The sequence below is a fragment of the Eubalaena glacialis genome, chromosome 3 (assembly GCF_028564815.1).
Source record: "Eubalaena glacialis isolate mEubGla1 chromosome 3, mEubGla1.1.hap2.+ XY, whole genome shotgun sequence".
Taxonomy (NCBI): domain Eukaryota; kingdom Metazoa; phylum Chordata; class Mammalia; order Artiodactyla; family Balaenidae; genus Eubalaena; species Eubalaena glacialis.
In genome coordinates, this window is record NC_083718.1 from 62,053,274 (window position 1) to 62,073,348 (window position 20,075).

Genomic DNA, 20,075 nt, shown 5'->3' on the forward strand with positions numbered 1-20,075 from the left:
CTCTCTCTTATGGCATGTTTATTTTAATTTTTACAGCAGTGTTTCTGTCAAAATATAAGACAAATATAAGAAATGTGGTTACTTGCTCAGCTTTTGATGTGAGGCCCTAAAAGTCTGTCTGAGCATTGCCATGTTCTAAGTCTATCCCCTCATTTTTTTTTTTTCCACCTATGCTACTATTTATTTAATATTTCTCTTTACATAGATTTATTTATTTATTTATTTTTAACATCTTTATTGGAGTATAATTGCTTTACAATGGTGTGTTAGTTTCTGCTTTATAACAAAGTATCCTCTCATTTTTTTCTCCAGTATTTTTGAGTGATTCCCCATGAAGCAAATGGCGCATGACCTAACATCTGAGAACTTTGTTACCAAACAGAGTCCAGATAAGAAGACTATCAAAAACAACACACAGGAATTTTAATATTTGCCCACACTTAAAATTTTCCAATGATTTAAACCATGGGTGCTTTTCGTTCTGTGTAATTCTACTATTTTTCCACATGACTCTCCTTTACGAGGGCTTGGCAGCACTGTTAAGCCAGTGTTATTTTATTGTCTTTTTTTGAGAGTCTAGTGAACTTGAGGGAAGGGTAGAATGGCAAAGAAATTTCATGACACAATTTCAGTTTTACACATAGACCTAAGTCTGCTAACTCTCCACAATTACCTCTCTCACTCTGTTTTTCTCAACTCTAAAATTTAGACTTTAGATTTAATATTTTTTCTTTTAGTCTTTTTTTTTTTCTCTTTAAGAGGTACTGACTGACGTGAAAGCCAAAAGCATTATGCTGACATATTAGAACCACTGAAGTTGGAAAAAAAAGGCCACCACAACAGCAAGAAGCCCCAGGATTTTCAACAGGAAGGAAACTGGGAAATTAGATGAAGTTTTTAGAGCCCGTGTCTTTAAAGGCTTCAATATCCTTTGTTTCTGGGTGAAGATGGCACTCCTGGCTCCATTCCATTGCCCAGGTCCAACCAGGCAATACTGATAAGAGTTGCAGGGCCCAAAATAAAGTTTCACAGCCAGTTTAGGCTCTTTTAGCAAGAGAGAGAGGAGGTCTGGCTTTGCACCTATCTCTAAGGCAAGCTCGTCCAAGTAGTCGATGTAACTGGTCTGCAGTATCTGGCTGTTGCTCTCTCCAAACCTTAATGAAGGAAGAAAAAAGGATAGGGTCACAAAATGTGCTAAGTTATATAAGAACATTAGGTATTCATTAGCTATTGAAAGAATGAAGTAATGAATGAATGAATAAATGAGTTTTGAATAACTCTCCAAGTCTCCTGGCAAGTAAAACTGGTCAGGATTGCTGCAAAGATTCACAAGATAACACAGATGAAAGCATAGCTCAGTGTTTTGCACAGAAGAGACACTTAATATTTGCTTGTTAAATTATTAAAGTACCTTGCACTCTGACTGGCATATAGTAGATGAATTAGAATTTGAACGTGAGATAACCCCTACACGTGATATAAGGCCCCCAAGTCTACTTTCCAATGTACTTGATCTCTATTGAACTCCATTCCACTTCATCACAAAGTGTAAATCCTTGACCTTCACTTCACACCAACTCCTTTCTAATTTGCTTTGGTGGGAGTTCCTCCAGCTAACTTTCCAGAGATACTTAGGCTACTGTCACCACCATTGCCCCCATCCCACTTCCTCTTTACCACAGAGTATGAGAGGATACAGAATCTAACATGGGCAACATATAAAACAAATAAATTTAGGTCAAGGATAAATGTTCTTGTTTGGTGAAATTACTATTTTTAAGTCGTTGGATCTTAAAGTAGTATGTATAAGAATTTGCTTTTTTAGAAGCAGCTAGGTGGTTCTTGTGAGTAGTTAGATCACTATACTTGGAGAAACACTGTTCCATGTAAAGAATTTTAAAAAATTCTTACAAGTCAATTCTTTTTTTATTCCTCTTGATAATGTCTGCCCTCATAGTTCTCTCCGAGGGCAAGGCACATAAGCCTAGAAAATAAAAGGTTGGTTGAGTAGTGGGTTTGATTCAATTTCATTGCTTTATCTAGTTGATTGATTCCTACAATCCACTGATGACTACAATCAATTGATTCCTACAATTAAATTTTGGCCATTTACCCATGAGATACCGGTCAGGGCTGCTGTGTCGTTGAACTCCAGGGTGCGCCACTCGCATTGAGTTCTATGTGATGTTGCCCAGGGATCACCAGGCTACAGCGTGGACGCTGAGGTGGGAGTGGGGGGTTAGAGAAGGAGGTGGAGAGGGAAGGTGAGCCTGAGAAGTTGGGAAGCCGTGCCAGATGGCTTGAGCTCCATTCTGAAAGTGGTGGGAAGCCATGGGGGACAAGATCAGATTTGCCTTTTGGAGAGGTTCTTTGAGGTGCTGAATTTTGGAAAATGGGCTCCAGGGAGGTCAGTTTAAAGGCAGCAAGACCAGGGGGAGGGGTAGGATGTGACAGGGTGAGAGAGTGGTATGGACATATATACACTACCAAATGTAAAATAGATAGCTAGTGGGAAGCAGCCGCATAGCACAGGGAGATCAGCTCGGTGCTTTGTGACCACCTAGAGGGGTGGGAGAGGTAGGGTGGGAGGGAGACGCAAGAGGGAAGAGATATGGGAACATATGTATATGTATAACTGATTCACTTTGTTATAAAGCAGAAACTAACACACCATTGTAAAGCAATTATACTCCAATAAAGATGTTTAAAAAAAAAAAAAAAAGGCAGCAAGACCAGTTAAGAGGCTGTTGAAGTAAACCAGGTGAGGGAAGGGGTGGCACAAACTGAGGTAGGGCAGTGGGGATAGAGAAAGATTGATGTCAGTTATCCCTGTGGGCCTGTGATTCCGTCCCCTGTCACAGGTGTCCCTGGAACTTCCAACATGCTGAAGAATGGTCAGCGTCCCTGGATATGGCTAGTCATCAGACATCTCAGATTCAATGAGTCCCAAACTGAGCTTATCACTGAAGTCCTCCCGCTCAGACCTGCCTCCTCTTCCACATGCTCCCTCTATAGCCCCAGCACTGCTCCCCACCCAGTTTCCACCACCTGAGATCCGCCTTGATCAAGTCACCCTTGAGTCTGCTCTTTTCCTCGAATTTTTCTACATGGAGCCAAGCATTACGTCCTGCTGGTTTGATTCTTAACTATCTCTCTTCTCCACTTTGTCTCTTTGCCTGGCTGAGGTTGTATCACATTTTAGTACAGACGATTACAGTAGCCTTCTCACTGGTCTCTGAGACTCTATTCCTTTCGCCTTTCAAATCTCTCTTTCACACTAATGTTGAAATAATCTATCAAAAGTGAAAATCTGATCAAGTCTGGTCCTTGCTTCACCTTTCATTGGGTCTTCTGGCAGAAGAGCTTTCTTAAATGGAGACACTAGGTCCTCAGGCCAGACTTAATCAGGGTCCCTAAGAGTCCATCAGATGGTTTTTATGTGTAGCTAAATTTGGGAAGAACTGATATACATTTTATATTCAAGCTCCTTAGCATGTCTTAAAAGGTTCCTGTGTCTTGGTCCCTTCCTCTCTAAGAATAATCTCTCACCCCTCTCTGCCTCACACCTCATGTTCTAGGAATGTCAAGTATCTTGTAATAATTCCTCATCTGCATCACATCTCCGTGCTCTGATTCCCTTTTCTGCACCTGGGAAACCCAGTTATCTAGGAAGTTTTCCTTGACCACATGCCCTTCCTTTATCCAAACTCTGCTGTTGCTAAGCACCCTTTCTCTTTTTCCACACACTCCATGCAGTCCTCTGACAAAGCACATGTCTTATTATCTTAAAATGATCCATTTAAATTTCTCTCTATCCTACCAAGTTCCAGCACAGGGCTACGTATTCAATAAGTTTTTGTTGAGCTGAATTGAGCCCTGGATCAGGGAGACAGTAACAGCCTTCTGAGAAGTGCAAAGTGCTACACGATGCTCAGAGAGAAATATTTTAGTAATTTTATAGCTTTGTAGGGATCTGTGAGGTTGAGCTGCTTAGGTATTAAGAGTTAATTTGGAGTTAAGTATGGAGTAGGCCCTAGGTCTCTTGATTTGCACATATTCTGAGGAATTTATAAACATCTTACAGGTAAAACTAGGAGTCATAGATGTCTTCCTTCCTTCTGTTCTCTCATTAGTCCAAGAAAAAATAATATTTACTTAACATTATGCCAACTGGAATTCTCTGAATTTTCTAATATTTTAAAGGAATGATTGCAGATATTTATTATTATCGTATCCCAGTATTGGTTACTTTGTGAATTCTCTGCTAACTTTTTAGGATGTCAGTTTTGTGAGAGCAGCCAAGGTTGGCAACCTCCTTTTTGGCAACCTCCTTTTCTAAACTTGTTATTGAGCAAAATCCACCAGGTGTGAAACACTCAGCCACTCACTTGCCCACTCACTTACCTTTGAAAACTCTTGTTACCCAACGAGCTTGAAGTTCAACAGTTGGGAAAATGGAACCTAGAGGCTGGATAAGACCAATGCATGCAAGGGTTGACTTCTCCAGGTGAGGAGGGAACATGTATTTGTACAGCGAGACCATATTATTCTCTACTTTAACAAGTGGATCTTCGAGGAAGGGAAAAGAGAAAGTATATCCTGTTGCAAAGACAATGACGTCAATGTCCTCCTCCACTGTTCCATCCTCAAAGAGGGCAGAAGTTTCTGTGAGCTCTTTCACTCTTGACTTCACCTTGATGGCTCCGTAGAGTATACGACTTGGAAGATCATCACTTAGTATAGGCTCTTTCATAAGGTATCTGAAACATGCAGAAGAAAACACTCAGAAAGAGTATTTAATGAGGGGTCTTGAACTCTCTTGATATTTTATGGGCTTGGCTCTGGGAATAAAGAGGTTTCTCAAATATCCATAAAACTTTCTAACTTGACTAGTTGGGCTACCCCAAGCCTTACTCTCTGACTTTATTCTAATGTCACATATCTCTTCCCTCAACAAATAAGGAAAAACACGTAGATGATGTGGGCAAAACACATTTCAAAAAAGGAGGCATTCCTAAGGGCTTAGACAAAATGCCAGTGCCTATGGTCAGTTCCTGAGCATTCCAGTTGTTATTATACCACTGATATTTCTGTTGTTTTATGTTATCTACCTTTAATTATCTTGATGTTCCATTTAATTTCTATCTGATCATAAGTAAGTAAGGAAAACTCTGTTAAATTCCCATTAGTTTTGAAACTTATTAAGGGATTAGTGTGAAAATTAATGCATAAAATTAAGTTTGGGGATATTTCTTGATCCCAAATATATGTGGTGTCTCCGTATGTATGTGATAGCATGAATGGTGGAGCAAAGTCTGGTTGTATTTCTGGAATTTCCCTTTTTGTAGATTTGAGAACCATCTTGTTAAAAAAAATAAGGATACATGGTACATGTATCAGATCTCAGAATATAGCAGCCACGTTGTATTTGTTGAAAGATTGCAAACCTCTTCTGTTTTTTTTTTTTTTAAGGGAAGGAGCCTGTTATCAAATAAAGAAAAATAAACATCCATATTGTTTGCTTGTGTTTATAAGATCAGTGATGTATAGCAGATTAACAGGCAGTGAGTATGTTCTCAAAAGCTACCCACAGGAAGAACCCTTATGGTGTACAGAGTTAGCAAAGTATGAATTAACAGATGTAGAATTTGGATCAGTTTTCCCATCCACCCTCTGAAAGGAAGGTCACAATCTCTTAAAACAGCCTTTTCCAATGTTGGACAGCTCTGGGTATTAGGAAGTCCTTCCCATGATCCTAGTTCTACTTTCTGGAGCAGCTCATAATATTTATACTTCATCTTCTTAAATATTTACTTTTTAAAAGGCATACAGAACAAATTTGGAATTCAAAATCCAGGAGCTACATGATACCCATATTGTTAGGTTGTAGTTTGAACTACCATGTTAGCAATTTGGCTCTTTGCAAAAAGAAACCCCTCTGACATCCTTGATTACCAATGAGTATACCATAAAAAAGCAAAGTAACTCTACTTGTTTTGAGGCATAAGGCCATAATTTTCATGGTTGAACCACCGATTCATCTGTTGTTCCATCACCCATTTTACAACTCTTCGTGGCAGGACATTTCGGAGCATGGAGCTAAAACGCGTGTGGAACACCATGTCCCAGGGATAGCCATCTTCAGAGATACGACCCATGACCCAGGAACCATGTCTGGTGCTGATAAACACCTGGTGAGCAAAAAAGGATGCAGTTTAAACTAGGGCATCGTCTCTTTTGGGAGGAACCCACTGCGTAGATAATACATCGCATGTATGGCCCCAGAATTTGCTGAAATGCTTTGTTTTAAAGATGATTGACCTCAAAGTGAAGTACCTTCTAGTTTTCACTGCTCTGGGGCAGCTTTATCATGCAAGTGGGAACCAGTAGTACTTATGCTGATAGAGGAAGACTACCATAGTCTTGAGAACTTCATGGAAACATGAGAAAATCTTTGGGCTAAACCAATCATAAAACCCACAAATTTTTGCCATGCTTGAAGTTGTGGTTCAATGTTCCTTCCCTCCTCTTACCTTTTCCATCCACCACAAGTTGTTTTTATAGGGAAGGTATACAATTATAATCCTAGGAAATGTATGATTACAGCCTAATGTCTAGATAGGCACAAATATATGGATCTGTATATCCCCAGAGAGGGAATAACAAGGGAAATCAGCTTCTTCCCATACTTGAAAGAACATTGTTATATATTTTAAAAGTTAAAAATTCTGAACTTATACTGTGATTCCCATTCTCTTCAAGTGCACTTCTGAATCCCCTTTCAGAGGTACTCTTTTTTTAAAAAATGTAGCATTATTTTATTAACTACTGCATAAATTCTAAAAGCATATATGTTATGATTCCTTCCATCAGTTTCTAGATCTTGATTAAGTTACCAGATTTTTAACTTTGAGTTTATTTTAAAAATTCAGAGTTTAAAAATCTAACATTTACTATTCATAGATATTAATTTACATGGAAGTTAATATAGGAGGTAATCAGTTATACATATATATATATCTATTCTTTTTCAGATTCTTTTTCCATATAGGTTATTACAGAATATTGGGTGGAGTTAGTTCCCTGTGCTATACAGTAGTTCCTTGTTGATTACCTATTTTATACATAGTAGTGTATATATGTCAGATGTATTCTTTACCTAGTATACTTATATTTCCCTAGTTTTCAAGGTGTGCATTTATATCTCTTTTCAAATATATATTTTACCTTGTTTACTGTTACTCCCCCATTGACCAAATGCATATTTGACTTGCTTCTTAAAATTTTATATGCCAGTACTTTTACATGCCAGAATTCTATGAGTTCTGCTGTACGAGGCTGTCCTTGATAAACATATAAGATTCACTTACAAGGAAACTGATTCACTTAGGAGTTTAAGATCATGGATTCTAGATCTAGGATTCTGGATCCAGACTGCCTGGGTTTGACTCTCAGCCCCACTACTTACAAGCTGTGTTGCCTTGGGTGAGTTACTTCAACCTCTCTGTGCCTCCATTTCTCTCTCTCTGTAAAACAGTACCTGCTTCATAGAATTATTGTACAGATTAAATGAGATAATATATGTAAAGTATTGAAAATATTGCCTGGCAAGTGATAAGTACTGCTAGGTATTATTATTTTGTAAAGTTAGCCTGGAGGAGAGGAGTTTCATATAGTGCCACATATCTGGAGTGAACCAGAATTTGGAGACAAGTTTTGCTGGGGCCTCAACTCCTTAGCTTGTGAAGTAGCACTTACATAAAATGGTATAATGGTGTTGAATTGTTGGTCTGTGTGTGGTAATACGCTTATATCCTGATTTTCTCCTGCTGTTTCCCTTTTGTTGACTTGGCAATATTTTGGTTACGTATTAGTTAATATACTTCAAATATTTCCATGAATGTCTCTTTCCATTACTTATTGTCTGCCCTTCTTCCTTAGGATCAATCCATGTTTCACATTGGAAGCTCTGCCTATTTTACTCATTCTCTTTCTGCTGTCACCATCTTTACAGCGGGGAGTCTAATCTGGCTAGCTGTACTAGCTGCAGCAGTGTGATATGTCTCAGGATTTAGGATCAGGCTTCTTTGCCTGAGATGCATACTTCAGGCCAAGGGTCAGACATCTGGTTTTTGGTGAGAAAGTGTGTGGATGACTCAGCACCATCCCATAGTATTTTGAGTGGTGCTTTTGGACTGTGGTAGAGCATGCCATATACTTGTGAACATGAACCTCCTTTAACAGAAGCAGGGCACACTCAGGACTAAGGTGAGTTTAGGCTATAATTTTAAGCTTTGCAGATGCACCTGGTTCTATCCCTTACATACATAACTCCTATGTATCTCTTCTCACAGAAGGGTTGAGAGTGCATTACTCTGTGTAAGACATTTTATCATAATTATCAATTATGTTATTAATCCAATAAATATTGAAGAGACATCCTATTTAAAGATTAATGAGGTGAAAGGCACACAAATATAGCAAAGGTGGTTTCTTAATATTGAATCTGGCATGACTGACAGGCTTTTACATGGCAAGGCCCATATAAGGAAATAGACTCTTGCAATCTAAGATTTGATATCTTTGGATCATCTGTTCTAAGTCCAAATCACTGACCTGTAACATGTAGTGGTCTAGTACGGAGCTTTCCTTGGTTGACAGCTAAGTCAGCTCCTTTTTTTTTTTTTTTTTTTTTAAAGGTTTTATCTTTAATTTATTTATTTTTGGCAGTGTTGGGTCTTCGTTTCTGTGAGAGGGCTTTCTCTAGTTGCGGCAAGTGGGGGCCACTCTTCATCGCGGTGCGTGGGCCTCTCACTATCGCGGCCTCTCTTGTTGCGGAGCACAGGCTCCAGACGCGCAGGCTCAGTAGTTGTGGCTCACGGGCCCAGTTGCTCCGCGGCATGTGGGATCCTCCCAGACAGGGCTCGAACCCGTGTCCCCTGCATTAGCAGGCAGATTCTCAACCACTGCGCCACCAGGGAAGCCCCAGCTCCTTTTATCATACTCCCTTCCTCAAGCTTGGCAGGCATTCCCAACAGGAAAGAGGCTGGACCTTGTGCTTCCCTACCTGAGTCGGCTCTTCTCCAAGACTTTACAGTTACTGCCTCCTCACTTGTTCTTCACACTGAGGTCTTTTTTTTTTAACATCTTTATTGGAGTATAATTGCTTTACAATGTTGTATTAGTTTCTGCTGTATAACAAAGTGAATCAGCTATACATATACATATATCCCCATATCCCCTCCCTCTTGTGTCTCCCTCCCTCCCTCCCTATCCCACCCCTCTAGGTGGTCACAAAGCACCGAGCTGATCTCCCTGTGCTATGCGGCTGCTTCCCACTAGCTATCTATTTTACATTTGGTAGTGTATATATGTCCATGCCACTCTCTCACTTTGTCCCAGCTTACCCTTCCCCCTCCCCATGTCCTCAAGTCCATTCTCTACGTCTGCATCTTTATTCCTGTCTCCTGCCCCTAGGTTCTTCATGACCATTTTTTTCTTTTTTTTTAGATTCCATATATATGTGTTAGCATACGGTATTTGTTTTTCTCTTTCTGACTTACTTCGCTCTGTATGACAGACTCTAGGTCCATCCACCTCACACTGAGGTCTTAAAGCTTTGAAAAGTGAAAAGTGGTTTCTTTTCACAAAAAAGGTGAGGACCTCCTGGGTCTAGTAAATCTCTTTCTGGTGTTAGTGACCTGCTCTGTCCCCAGGGTGGTAATACTGACAGGTCCCAGTGGAACCCCTTCATCAACATGCTGGGGAGGCACTATGTTCTTTTGTCACATTTGCTACTGGGCATCTTGAGCCCTGACAGTGTGAGTCTCAGGACTGGACAGTTTTGCTGGTTGTAGACATGGCCACTGCAAGTCCTGTGTAGCCAGAAGATGCTGGGCTACATCAGAGTGATAGGGCCCCTGGGTCCAGGCCCTGTTGAGAGGGGATGCTTTGGGGAGAGGAACCTTAGATATTTTCCCATCTTTGCCTAGGTCTGTCCTTCTAAAAGGGTTTTATTTTCTGCCATTCCCAACCACCTCTGTCAGCATTATCTGTATCTTGTAATGTTTGACTCTGGAAGCTAAGCTGTGTCATTCCTGAGCAGGTGCAAAGATAACAGTGGTTGGAAGGCCTCAGGGAGCACCTAAATATCTGTGATTATGGTTGGGAGTCTTACTGTCTATTTAATCTTTCTTTTAATGATTCTTGGAAACTAAGGATTATTTACATTTCAAATAAAATTCAAATATGCACTACATTTCTAAAAGGCACTCCCCCAAAGATGAACAGGTCAACTCATAAAGCCCCCTGGGTTGAAACAAGGCCTCCTGTGCTGAAAGTCATCTGGTCCAAACTTAAGTGAGGGAACCATAGCCCAGAGAAGTAAAATGACTCACTCTGGGTTACAAGGCTGATTAGTGGCAAAGCTGGGAGATAAACTCTGGCTTCTTGGTTTCCAGATTTTCTATGATACCACACTGGTCAACCAAACAACTAATCAACCAATTAATGAGCAATGGAGCCTTAGTTACATGGCTGGGATTTTCCTCTCCTCCACCGTACAAGGTAATCAGGGAACATCTTACCTGAGCAGCCTTCTTACTCAACTCAACTGCAATATCTGAGGCTGAGTTTCCTATTCCAATCACCAAAATGCGTTTTCTTTCAAATCCCTCTGGGTGCTTGTATTGGCGGCTATGGAAATACTGGCCTTTGAACTTCTGGATACCTTTAGGGGGAAGAAAAGAGAAATCCATGAACTATGTCAAGTTAAGTTCAATAAAACTGCACCGTCAGCTTTTCCTTTCTGGGGAAAATAATTTGTTTTGTCTCTTCCCCTCTTAGGGAAGTTACAGTATCAAGGCCAGCTGGCAAACTCAAAGTATGAACCACATAAGAAATGTTAGGTTAAGCATATGGTACAGGACCAAAAGAGTTGATTTCAGAGGCTGCAGCTTAGATATTTATTAGAGAGCAAACAATTGGTTTTGATGAATAGAGCAGAGTCAGGTGTTGGTTTCCAGCTACCCATTATCCTATTTTGGACTGTACAATGATACTTTATTATCACATAGCATATATTCTTTTAAATGTTTCTTAAACATATTATGAAGTACAATTATGACAATTGTGTAATAATTAGAATAACATTCATCATTCTTATTTTGCAAAAGCAAACAAAAACTAAAATAAACTAAAAACAAGGCACATTATAAGGTGAAGGATAGTTTCCACTTTGCAGTAAGTCAGCAACTTACTGGACAAGCCTTCTTGAAGATAAGCATCTCTGTGTCTTTTCCTAGGAAAACATGACTTTGTTAAAGTATTTGTGTTTGATGGTGGGTTGCTTGAAAGAGCCTTTAGATCATTAGTTCTCAAAGTGTGGTCCCTTGGCCAGCAGTTTAGCATCACCTGGGAACTTGTTAGAGAGGCAAATTCTCAGCCTCATACTAGACCTACAGAGTTGGAAATGCTAGGGGTGGAGATGAGCAAGTTGTGGTTTTAAAAGCCCTCCAGGTGATTCTGATTGAGATTTCCACTGCCTTAGATCAGTAAGCCTCAATCCCAGCTGAATATTGAAATCACCTGAGTAGCCCTTAATTGACGGAGGCCTAACCTAGACCAATTGAATCATTGAAAGTCATTAGAACTTTAAAAGCTCCTCAGGTGGTTTGAATAATGTGGGGTTTGGACTGAACCACCGTATCAGATGTTTTCCTGAAGGCCTTGGGAAGGAGATACGCTCTCTGAGGGAAGGGCCTGGGAGGTACCGTCTTTCCCTGTGCTTCCTGAAACCTCACTGTCCTGTAGGAGCACTTATTTCCAGAAACTCTCCCCAGTAACCCTGGCTGTGGGCGTGGCTCTGTGGAAGTCTCCAAAGATGTAGCAAAGTCACAAGGTAAGCTCATGGCTGAAAGGACCTCTCCAACAGAGAACCAATTTGGGTGAGAATTCTCTGAAATACTGAGTAATATTTAGTGACTTTGAGGGAGGCTGGCTGATAATGAAGACCCGAAGAGCTCAACAGAAACAGAGATGGTGTTTGGAGTCTCTCATCTTTCTAGCTCTATCCTGATCTTAATATTATGCCGAGTTGCAGTAGCTAGGTAATTTTGCCTGACAATCCAACCTGAATATAAAGTACCTGGACACCTACTCCCCAAAGCTGGGGATCCCCACAGGCGTCACCTGGAAATGACTCCAGTGGGAGGTGAGGGAGTATGTGATGACCACTGCAGACCATGACTGCATCAAAGACAGCACTTTGCTCCTTGCCGTTGCTCTCGGTAACAACCACCCATTGGCCAGTGGATGAGAAATCCGGGCATTTTTTCACACTGAGGACGGTTGTCTTGAACCGAACACAGAGAAGGCGTCATTAAGAATTACTCTGGCATAACAGGGGCCTTGTCCAGTGCCCTGGGAGTGGAGATGGGTAGAGTGCAATGTCTGATTCCATTTAGGTCCCGTCTGAATCCATTTCAAGCCACTTAAGGCAAAGACTGCTAAGTGCGCCCTGCTGCTTCTTCCTTGGCAGGTGCTACGAAGGATGTGCTTTGTGCGAGAAGCCTGACTCAGCAGTGGTTACCAGTGTTAAGGACTTAATAAGGACTTGAGAGAGACCCAGAAAAAGCAAGACAGCGTCTGGGCAAGATACAAAATACATGTTCATCATTCAGGTGATTACACAATCAGTATTAATCAAGAAGCTTTAAAAGTGTTGACCTCCGTGTAGACTCTCTATTAGAGAAGATATTCCATGTGAAGCAATTTGCATAGCGCCTGGCACAGTGACATCACTCCATGAATGGTAAGTTCATATTTATTATTTTTAAAACATCATGCTAGCAGTATACTTCATGATCTCATTTGGATGAAATAATTTATCAGTTCATGATTTTTTAGAATGCCATTTGCTCTCTGGAGGTTTATGAATTTTTAAAAGTGTACATAAATGTGTGTGTCTACTGTATTTAAGAAGCAGTGTCAAAGGAAACAAAGCTTTTCTCACTTCTAGAGGAATGGCATGCTTCTCCTCTTGTTGGCAAGTGTTTGAATCCCTTATACATGCATTTCAAATTTTCATATATTTTTCAAAATGCTGGGTTGGCAATGTTCGAAGCTGTTCCAATTAACAAATGTATATGGAATATTAGTATAAAGCTTATGAAAAGGCTATAAAATGTCTGGGCATTTTCAGTTGAAAGATTCAGATTTGAAGTTCCGGGTAGTATATTCTCTAAAGTACTGTGGATTCTTGCTATTTAAAATGTAGTTTGAGGACCAACCTTCAGTATCAGTGGGGAAGTTATTAGAAATGTGACTGACCTGAGCCAGTTCACCCCTCCTCAGGCAACCTGGTGGTTTTCCCCTCCTGGGAGGTCACCATATTGATACAGAACTCAGTGAGGACACCTCCTTTGATAGTTTGAGTTCCATCGTCTTATGGCTGTACTAACTCAGAGACCAATAAACAGAAGTGAGTTTTCCTAAGCCCTCTCCAACCTCCAGAAAACAACCTCAGTAAAATCATAAACAAGAGAAATGGAAACTGGGGAAAAACTACATTAGATAGAATGTGATATTTTAATGGTATTTACATATATTGATGTCTATCAAATCAACTATTACAAATTAATGTACTACAAATCTGGAACAAAACTAAAGTTACTGAGAAAATGAGCTGTGTTAAAAAAAATAAGTTCCACTAACAGTTTTTTATTCAAGGCTATAATTTAAATTTTATTTTCTAGACACAGTTACTAGTTTTCAGAGTGTAGGTTACTGATAAAAATTCAGGATGTTTAATGAGAATATTGTTTTTTATCTCGTTGATTATTTGTTTTCAAGGAAACACAGGAAAGGTAGTTATAATTGTATTTCAAAATGGTCTGGTTATTCTTTTGTTGCTAAAGAATGCATCAAAAAATTAGCCAAAATGGTTTCTACAGGCTTCTGAGATGAATGGAGAGCTGTGAGTTTATTTAGTACATTTTTGTAAGAAATTTCATTTTTATGGAGATGGTAAGAAAATGAAATAACAATGTGGTATTTTTTTTCATATATCCTTTCAAAGGAAATGAGGCTAGGAGTCTTCAGTGGTTATAGGTATTAAATGCAGTTTCACTGTCAATATAATCATTCAAGTCATTAATTTTAACGGATGTTTTTCTTCTGTTAATGTATATAATCTATAATATCAGGGGTAATGACACTACTTTTTGAGTTTTCTACTGTGCTGTTGTTTTTCAGAAAATTATTGAGTTAGAATGCTTTGTTTTATTCCCAATTTCTTTCATTATCAGAGTAACTTCTCTATTTAAATGTGAGCTAAACTAATGTAGAGAAAACCATTCTTTCCCCAAAATACAATACCTGGAACTGAATATATTTTAGTAGATCAAACTTTTTGACAAAGATCCTGAAGTATTCCAGGAGCTTAGAATTGTGCAGGAAGTTTGGAAAATCTTCAGGCATTGGAAAGTCACTGAAACAGGACATTTCTTTGCTGGTGTTGGTGATGACAGATTGATAGATACTCGCTAGGCCATCTTCAATATTTTCCTATTGAAATAAAAGAGTGATAATCCTGTGTTAAAAAAAAAAATCCCTTGGTTTCCTACTCTTCTTCCAAATCTAACCCCTGCGTGACATGAACGTCTTTCATTGCTGTAGCGTGACTGAAATGTCTGCCTGATGAGGTGCAGCATATGTGCTTCATCATCCTGTGTGATATGACCTGGCTGGGGCCTTCCAGTGTTGTTCACTGGAGGGGCTATTGCCATTGGTGGGATCGGGAGTGGGGGCAGTCCTTCTTCTGACACGTTGCAGGATATTGAGCATCCCAGATCTCTACCTGTTTAATGTCAATCATTGTGACAACCAGCCCTCTTCTGAAATTCCCCCTGGGGAGGCCATACCCATCTTCCACCTCTTTAGGAACCAATAAACCCTGGGACACTGGTCAGAGACTACAATGGAGAATTTCCATTAAAATGAGTACTTTGGGGGGCAGGAAGTTTTTGCATCTTAATTTGAATCCTCCCCCGCCTTTATTTCATGCTTTATGTGAATCAACCTACCTCAAGTGACCAAGGTAAGTAGTATGAATGCCAATCAAATCTTAAACTTGATTCTAAATGTTATCGAGTATGCTTTGGTAAGTCAGGAGGCAGCACGTGCTATGGTTGAGTTTATAATTCCCTCTGCAAAAGTGCTCTGCGTAATGATTTAACGTTAAATCATACAAGAGCCAAGTACGGTGATTCAGTGTCTGTGAAATCAGCATGTTATCAAAGAAAGTTTCATAAGAAATTTAAATAATGTCACCCAAGAACTCCTCAGTAGATGCTTCTACATATGCAGAGACTAAGCATAATCCAGGCAAACAGTAGCTGCTGTTATGACTCAGTACCAGGGTGGGATATAAAGAAATGGAAAGGTTGTAGGAACTCATAAATTAATTGAAATAAGTTACTTAATCTTATATAAATGGCATTATAGTCTCTTTCACAGAATAGTAAATAAAGGAAAGTAAATGTTCAACTCTGATCCCACCACTGCAATAAATCAGTTGTATAGGTTGCTTTCTCATCATTATTCATAGAAAATCATTACTTTCCTGCCAAATCTTTAGATCAAGACTCCTTACATTTTTGCAACACTTGAAAGAGGCAGCTTGGACTAGCAAAAGGAGCCTGGTCTTTGAAGTTAGACACAGATTTGAGTTCATCTCTTTCAGACTGTGTGAGCCTGGACCCGTCAGTACCCCTGAGCGTCAGTCCTCTCATCTGTAAACTAGGGAGGTACTAGGTGCTCAAGAGTATTGTTTACGGTTACTGAGGAAGCTATAAGCTTCAGCAAAGCTGTCAGTTACACCTCACTGTTCACCACAGTAGAAGAAAGGCAACGAGGCAGCTGCTCTGACACCAAAGGAAGTGATACAAGTACACTCTCTATCACATCTGAGTTTTCTGATTTCCTTTACAAGGGGCTGTACTCAGTTTCAAAGAGTTAAAAAAGATTAAACTGTGGGATCTTGCGTCTGTTATCAACAAAGCTCCTTATATGTATTGGGCTTCGCTGTGTCCAAATTTCAGAGATTATCCGTACTAACATGAGTTACCACAGCTAAGATGATGCTTACTCTCAGATCATGCCATTTAAGAGCAATAAAAAGTCCAAGTTTGTAAAGATCCTTCCTCATACATTTCACACGCTCTCTTTCTTCCTCATTCATTCATCCATTCATTCCCTCATGTCTACCGTAGGCCAGGAGTCAGATGCCTTTTTTCCATGAGCAAGGTGTTTAACCTTCCTAGTCCAGAATCAAGGCTTAGATGATAACTTTGTTACAGTTTTAAGTGGCATGGTAAACATTAGTCAGATTAGGATATGCCAGCTTTCTGGGTGATTAATTTGGTGTGGTGTTATTATTAACTGTATGTACATATTAGAAGGCAAAGGGAGTTTGTATTTGAATCTGAAGTGCTTTCTGCCTCATATACAAGGATACAATGATCTGAACTCTGGATGAATAAATCATGGTATTTTTATTTTCAAACACTAGCTTCAAATTGCATAATACAGTTGTCCCTTAATATTCACAGGGGATTAGTTCCAGGAACCCTTGTGGACACCCACATCCATGGATGCTCAAGTCCATTATATAAAATGGTGTAGTACTTGCACAGAACCTATGCAAGTTACGTAAGGCAGAATCCTCATTTTCTCCTGTAAAATGGGGTTCTTCAGTTGTTGCAACATTAAACAATCATTATGAGGCTTTGATGAGATGAAAGTGCTTAGCACAATGCCTGACTCTAAATAACTGCTCCATCCATGTTTGCCTCTATTGCCATTATTACCGGTCACTAGAGTTAGTCTTACTAAACCCGTCATAGTTTTAAAACAGCTGAACTAAGATTGACCGTTACACTGGAGCCAACATGCTAGTTTTTTCAAGTGCTTTAAATTGGCTTTAAAATGTGGTTGGCTCCTCTGTCAGGTCAATCTTAAGGGGATTTCGAGTGATGAGAACTGGTTTGATGTCTCAGCCCCTACGGTAATTTCAGAGCCAGGGCAAGGCTCTCCTTTGGGGATTTTACTTGTGTAATTTGACACAATTGATGATGACATCACAATTCTTCTTCTGAAGATCAAGTAATAATCTTTATCATTGGGTTGATTGGTATACAGCTGTGAAAAAAAAAAAAAAACTTTGTGCTCATGTGTTCTTCTTCCTGTGTTGGCTGAAGTAGATGTCTATATGTTTAGACAAATCTGGGTAAAATTGAGTTTGCCCAGGGTTATAAAGGGAAGATGATTCTTATTAATAAACAAATGTATATCAGCTATATCTCCTGTTCAGGCCCTGAGCTTGGAGTTAGGGATAAGATGTAACCAGGACACACAGCTTCTATCTTTATGGAGCTTACTGTTATATTGAATTAAAATCAATTTGGACTTTGAAGATGGAAAGTGGAGACAGAATAAGATGAGAGGCTTTGCTCAGCCAAGTCAAGGACAGGAGACATAGCTTTCAAAACAAATAAATTTAACTCACATATTTACTTAAAATACAAGCACTGCCTAAAAATGACAGTTAAGCACAAATACAGATAAATAGCCTGAATTTCCTAGCAAATAGAGTTTGCTACAATTTGCTTGTTTAAGATAAATGGTCATATGATAAGCATTTTCTTAATACAAATTTTTCTGAAGGTCAGAAGACTGTATAGCAAAACCAAGTTAGTTCAGACAATACTGATTTGGAATTTATGATCTTTTGATTGTAGGCTGGACTGAAGTTTATCTTTGACTCTATAAAAATAAAAAGTTGTAAAAACTAAATTAAGTTTAAGAAAGATTATAAGGCTAATATTTAATCTACTAGAGGGAGCAACTTACAAAGCAAAAATATATTCACTTATTATAAATGTAAAACAAAATCTTATAAATTAGTCTTTTTCATTATGAAACATAATTATATTGACCTCTACCAATCAATAGTTTGTTCTCACGGCTAGTTACTCTAACCAGTTTGGAAATAAAATTTATTTCTTTGAAAATATTCTCTCATTCCATATTTTCACTCTTTCAGGTGGACTTTATAACTATCTGCTCCATTGTTTGTAATAAGTGTAATTGAAATGCTTTTTACTTCCTTGTCCTACAGTTAGAGGCAAAATTGTCATTCCCACATGCTAGTCTAGTTGCATTAGAAAAATTCAGGGGAGATTTGAAAAATATAAAGTGTGAGTAGGTCTGGTTTGGGCCCAGACATCTGTATTTTACAAGTGCTTCCCAGCTGATTCTTATGCACAATGAACACTGGGAAACACCATCTGTATTAGAGTGTCACTGCATTCTGCCATCTCTCCATTAGGCTGGTACTTCCCTGATCTCTGCCCTTGATCACTGACAGAGCCCCCTAATTAAGCTCCCTGACTCAGATATTGCCCACTTTCTTCACTGACTTCAGGGTAAACAGTACACTCGTTGGCATGGGACACAAGGTCCTCACAATGAGACCCTGGCTATTCTCTCCAGCCTCATCAGTTATCACTCAGCCACTTTCATCCTTCTTTCCAGCCACATCACACGGGTTTCTATTCTCTAAGTGTATCAGGTTTCACAAGCTTCCATACCTTTGCACATACCATTTGCTCTGCCTAGAACACTTTCTCCATATTCATGTACCTGATCTCTGAACACTGTCAAGACAAATAAAAGCATCACACCCTTTAGGAAGCTTGCCCTATTCTCTGCTGAGTGAGAGTCCATGCTTTCCATAACATTTAGTGTATCAGCCCTTATACATTTGCACTCTGTAGATTTGCTTTAGTTCCACCCCGCCAGCCCCCCACCGACACCCCACTGAAAAATGAGCCCTTTGATGGCAGGGATGGTGCATTTGGGTCTTTTTAGTACCTAGTACATGCCTGGTGCGTAGTATGCAATCAGGTAATATGTTTGTTGAGTGAGTGAAAGAAGTAATGTTAACCGGAAGCTTTTTTCCCTCATTGCAAACAGGACTTAATGATACTAAAATGGACGTTTAGTAGTGTAATGGGAATAAGTAAATGGTTTTGCTGATAGTATGCTATAAACTTTGTTTTGTTTTATGCATGAAAATGTTATGATTTTGCTAATATTATGCTATAAACTTTATTCTGTTCATGCAGACATTACATCTTTAAAAATACTAGGGAAAACTAACCAAAGTATATCTTAAACAGCTGGAGAATAGGCTTAAGAACCATGGTATTTTATATTTGATTGTCTGGAGAGTTACAAATATCTAACATGTTAAATTTAGTTCTATTAAATGGGTAGCAGTGTACAAAAACTTATATTGAATTATGCTGTGATAGATTCTTTGGATAAATTTATCTAAGGGAACTTCTGAAAGTAAAACAAGGGTAAGGTGGTTATCTTTTCCGGGAAGGAAATGGCTCTTTGTTCTAAGCTAGTTCTATATGATGTTAAACTGAACATGCCACTTGAAACAGAAGAAAGGCTGTGAGGCATAGAAAAAAATAGATGAACTACATGTTAAGTCAGTGTGGAAATGGCACCATATGGGAAATTCCATTTGGTGATATCCCAAGTGCCTGCTTCACAGTCTTATCTTTCTATTATCAACATTTAAATCAATGACTTTGATGGAGACAAATACAGGTGATCAAAGTTGTATATACCCAAAGCATGGAGGCATAGAAACTTGACACAGGATTGAAACTTCAAATAAACTCTTAAAATGAAGTATAGTTGATTTGCAATATTATATTACTTTCTGGTGTGCAACATAGTGATTCAATATTTTTATAGATTATACTCCATTTAAAGTTATTACAAAATAATGGCTATGTTTCCCTGTGCTGTACAGTATATCCTTGTTGCTTATTTATTTTATACATGGTAGTTTGTGTCTCTTAGTCCCATACCCCTATCCTGTCCTTCCCTGCTTCCTCTCCCCACTGGTAACAACTAGTTTGTTCTCTACATCTGTGAGTCTGTTTCTGTTTTGTTGTATACATTTGTCTGTTTTATTTTTCAGAATCCACATATAA

At 39.1% G+C, this 20,075-nt stretch overlaps 1 protein-coding gene across 1 annotated transcript in view; it reads right to left on the minus strand.

Moving 5' to 3' along the window:
* Positions 1-802: 802 nt before the first annotated feature.
* Positions 803-20,075, minus strand: part of FMO2 (flavin containing dimethylaniline monoxygenase 2) — a 37,187-nt gene continuing 17,914 nt past the window's right edge. The window contains exons 2-8 of the mRNA XM_061185725.1: positions 14,377-14,565; positions 12,190-12,352; positions 10,587-10,729; positions 5,992-6,191; positions 4,405-4,760; positions 1,912-1,984; positions 803-1,154 (exon numbers count right to left, since the gene is read on the minus strand). Of these exons, the coding sequence (XP_061041708.1) occupies positions 803-1,154; positions 1,912-1,984; positions 4,405-4,760; positions 5,992-6,191; positions 10,587-10,729; positions 12,190-12,352; positions 14,377-14,565 (1,476 nt within the window). The remainder of the gene's footprint in view (positions 1,155-1,911; positions 1,985-4,404; positions 4,761-5,991; positions 6,192-10,586; positions 10,730-12,189; positions 12,353-14,376; positions 14,566-20,075) is intronic.